This window comes from Nannobrachium achirus (genome assembly GCF_963921795.1).
Source record: "Nannobrachium achirus genome assembly, chromosome: 7".
Taxonomy (NCBI): Eukaryota; Metazoa; Chordata; class Actinopteri; order Myctophiformes; family Myctophidae; genus Nannobrachium; species Nannobrachium achirus.
In genome coordinates this window covers 28258392-28261866 of record NC_137816.1, presented here as the reverse complement: position 1 = coordinate 28261866, position 3475 = coordinate 28258392, and the positions used below count along the sequence as shown (strand labels likewise).

Here is a 3475-nt window from a genome sequence, read left to right as displayed (position 1 = left end):
GCATAGGGCTCCAGAGTATCAGTTATGGGGGTCCTCAGAAAAAAAGAAGGAACAAAAAAGTTTGAGAGCCACAATTCAGCATCAGATATTGCTGTATCAACAATATGGACAATTCAGCATCAGATATTCCTGTATCAACAATTATCTCATGAACAGATAATATCACTTGTACCGATAACCCTTCTTCTTCTTTCGTGTATCATCGGCATTGATGGTTGGTTGACGACATTTTATTTCACAAGATTTCTTGTTACTTAGGGGAGGCCATGGGGCTGGCTGTCGTCTTCTCCCCCTTGCTGACGTCGGCTACCATTTAGCTGGCTATGTGAAACATTTTTATTTTGCCTTGCCTGCACTTTGGCCTTTTAGGGCAGTGCAGTTGTGTGCACTACCGTGTTGCTAAATGAACTCTTAACCCAGTGAACCTCCCAGTAGTCAGTCTTTCTTTTTATCTGCTTGTTGCTGGACATTCTGGAGCTGCTGGTGTTCTTTCAACAGACCGTCGTACTCTGTGGTCTTCTTGACCACTTGGTTAATCAGAGTGACCACCCGTCTCATCACCAGCCAGAGGAAGAGGGAGAAGCCGGAGATGTGCAGGTTCCTCTGTGCTCTGAACAGCTTCATGTGCATGTGGTCGATCATGGTGGGGTATAGCTGGGCATCCTTGCCAACAAGTTCTGCACCCGAATACTTCCTTACCTCGCGCGAGGCATCGAGAAAGAGGACGACGAGGACTGCAATCATGGTGAAAAATGCCCTGGTCCTGAACTTATCGATGCTCTTCCAGATATTCAGTTGGAATATACTCTGCCATCTCATGGGCGAGATGAATGGCAGACAGAGGATGAAGAGGATGGCTATTTCCACATAAAGGAAGACGGCCACTGCAGTCCATTGTAACGTCATCTCCAATGATGGCTTGCTGAACAAAAACTACAATGAAACACAAACCAAAACAGAAGTCGTCTGGTAAAACTCTACAACACTTCTTCTATTTATACACCACGTGACATCATCAGTGATGTCACTAGAGCAGACCAATATACACCATGTGACATCATCAGTGACGTCACTGGAGAAGACCAAGGGGGGAGGTTAAGTTAGATTTATATTTTTGACAGGACGATTTTGAAATCAATTGGTCGGACAGGTCTCGAGATATATTTGCGGGGGATGAAGGATGGACGGACATGCAGAGATTCCACGCATTTATAGATAAAACCCTTTGTATTGTGACCATAGGTCGCAGAGTTAGTATCATAGACCCCTGCAGTTGTCAGTCTGTCACGCTAATCAACAACTGCTCAGTCAGGTGTGCCACACAGCACGCACACACACACACACACACACACACGCAGGGCTCAATGGGTGTTCAATACATTTTTATAGCGGCGAGGCGTCGACATTAAACTTTAGCCTTACAATCTCTCTCTTCCCACACATCAACGTGGATTAATCTCCTCTCCAGAGTGTCTGCATTGCTGCTGGTGACTCTCTCTGCATGCAGCGAGGCGAGCCGCGAGGCGCTCACACCAGTCGGCTACGGAACGACCCACACGCCGGAGCGAACCTCAGACGAGCGACACGTTGTTTTAAGATCGTTATTCACGGTGCGACACAAGCATAAATCATTTGTAGAAAATCCCAGTTTGTAAAAAGAAAACACCAGAGCAATAAACACTTGTGCATTCTTTAAACAAATTAGTCTGTTCCATCCTCCTTACACAGGTTGCTCTTTTTCAGTCAACCTGCGGGTCGAGACCCCCAGAGAGGTCCCCAAAAGATTCTCTTTATTTAATTTTTTTTGTGAAGTCACAATTTAAGGACTTAAGAACTTTTAAATAGGCCTACCTCAAGAAAGAAAAGATAAAAGACCATTACTGTATCAAAAGTACTATCAACTACTATAAAAACTGTTCCAAAATGTAAAATAATATAAGAAAGAGGCAAACATTTTGAAAATAGCTGATCTACAAGCTCACAAGGTGTCACACAACGCTCAAAAACATTTTATTGGGGACCCATACAATTTTCAGTAACAAGGGCTGTAGGCAGTCACACAGCACTGCTTTACAGACAGTTACTCAAACTCAAAGGGGTGTCGCACCAAATTCCAGGCCCTGGGTACAAGGATTCACTGCAGGCCCCCCATGAATGTTCTTCATAGGGGGAGGGGGTTTAAAGAAAAACACATTATTTGATATCTTTTCATCGTGCCCCTACGTTCGCCACTCCGCATTATTGTGTTTTACTTGTAACTTTTTTTTGTGGAACATAAATCTTAAGTGACTAATCTAAAGTTAAATCTCATGCCAATGGCATTTTTGTGCACGTATAGGTCTAAAAGGTCTATACCTTTTACCACAAACACAAGCTTATTTTATGCTATATAACAAAAGTGCCAAAAAGATAACATAAATCCTAGCAATCATATGCAAAAGTAGTAATAATATATGTAACATTTTAGTATACAGTAACAGTAACTACACTTTAACTAATGTGTTAACATATTAGTTATAGTATACTTCAGTAAATAATTAGTAATGATTGTGCTGATGAACATTTAATTACTAAATAAATAAATACATAAAATCACATTGAGATGGAAATATGTTACTCTATAGCTCTACCTGTCCTCTTCAAATTGGCAGCATACAAACTAATTTTTTAGATATGTTTTGGGGCTTTTATGCCTGTATTGATAGGACTGACAGGAAATGGGGAGAGAGATGGGGAGTGACACGCAGCAAAGGTTGGTCGGGATCGGGAATCTAACCAGCGACACGCTGTCAGGTTACACCGAGCCTATGTGGTATGCGCCTGGACCGGTAGGCCCAGTGGGCACCCCATACAAACTTCGTTTTAATTGTTTCCCTCTTGCCACTCCCCACTTCCTTTCCCCAAGAACCTGCAATATTACGGATACCAAACGGTGTATCATAAAACAAATGAGAAAAGAAAAGGAAATTGCACCAATTTTCGTACTGGGTCACAGCTACAATATCCTGTAAACCTGGGGTTGTGTGCAATTAAGACTGGTGTGCCATTGGGCTAGTTGATTGGCGTGCACTATTGCAACATAATCCTACTTTTAAATTGTGGCTTATTCTAGATACGCCTTGATGAAAAGCAGGAAGTGAGCTATAGGGTGTATACTTATTCATCGTCTGGAGAGGGCACTTTTTACAGACGGGTAAAAGGGCAGGGGCTCAAGCCCCCTTTGATGTCTATGCTGTGATGTGTGCACGTGCCTGGACACATGCTGAAGCGCCGGTTTGTCACTTCAGAGACGTGCTGGGGGCCTGGTTTGTGTTCTCGTCGCACTGCTATAGTATCACGATGGGAATTGTGTTTTAAGTGAGGCTGAAGATCACTTCCCCAGCCGTTTGAAATATGGCATTTGTGGATGACATCTGTGGAATCTGAGCACCTCTTCACCCAAGGGCATATTCCTTTGAGAGCCATGCAGCGACAC

At 43.2% G+C, this 3475-nt stretch overlaps 1 protein-coding gene across 1 annotated transcript; it reads right to left on the bottom strand.

Annotated features, from left to right (window-relative positions):
• Positions 1-435: 435 nt before the first annotated feature.
• Positions 436-906, bottom strand: LOC308288684 (B-cell receptor-associated protein 29-like; the record flags this gene model as incomplete). The annotated part of the gene is made up of 1 exon (XM_080730155.1): positions 436-906. The coding sequence occupies one exon, from the start codon at positions 904-906 to the stop codon at positions 436-438; it is 471 nt and encodes a 156-aa protein (XP_080586281.1).
• Positions 907-3475: the final 2569 nt, after the last annotated feature.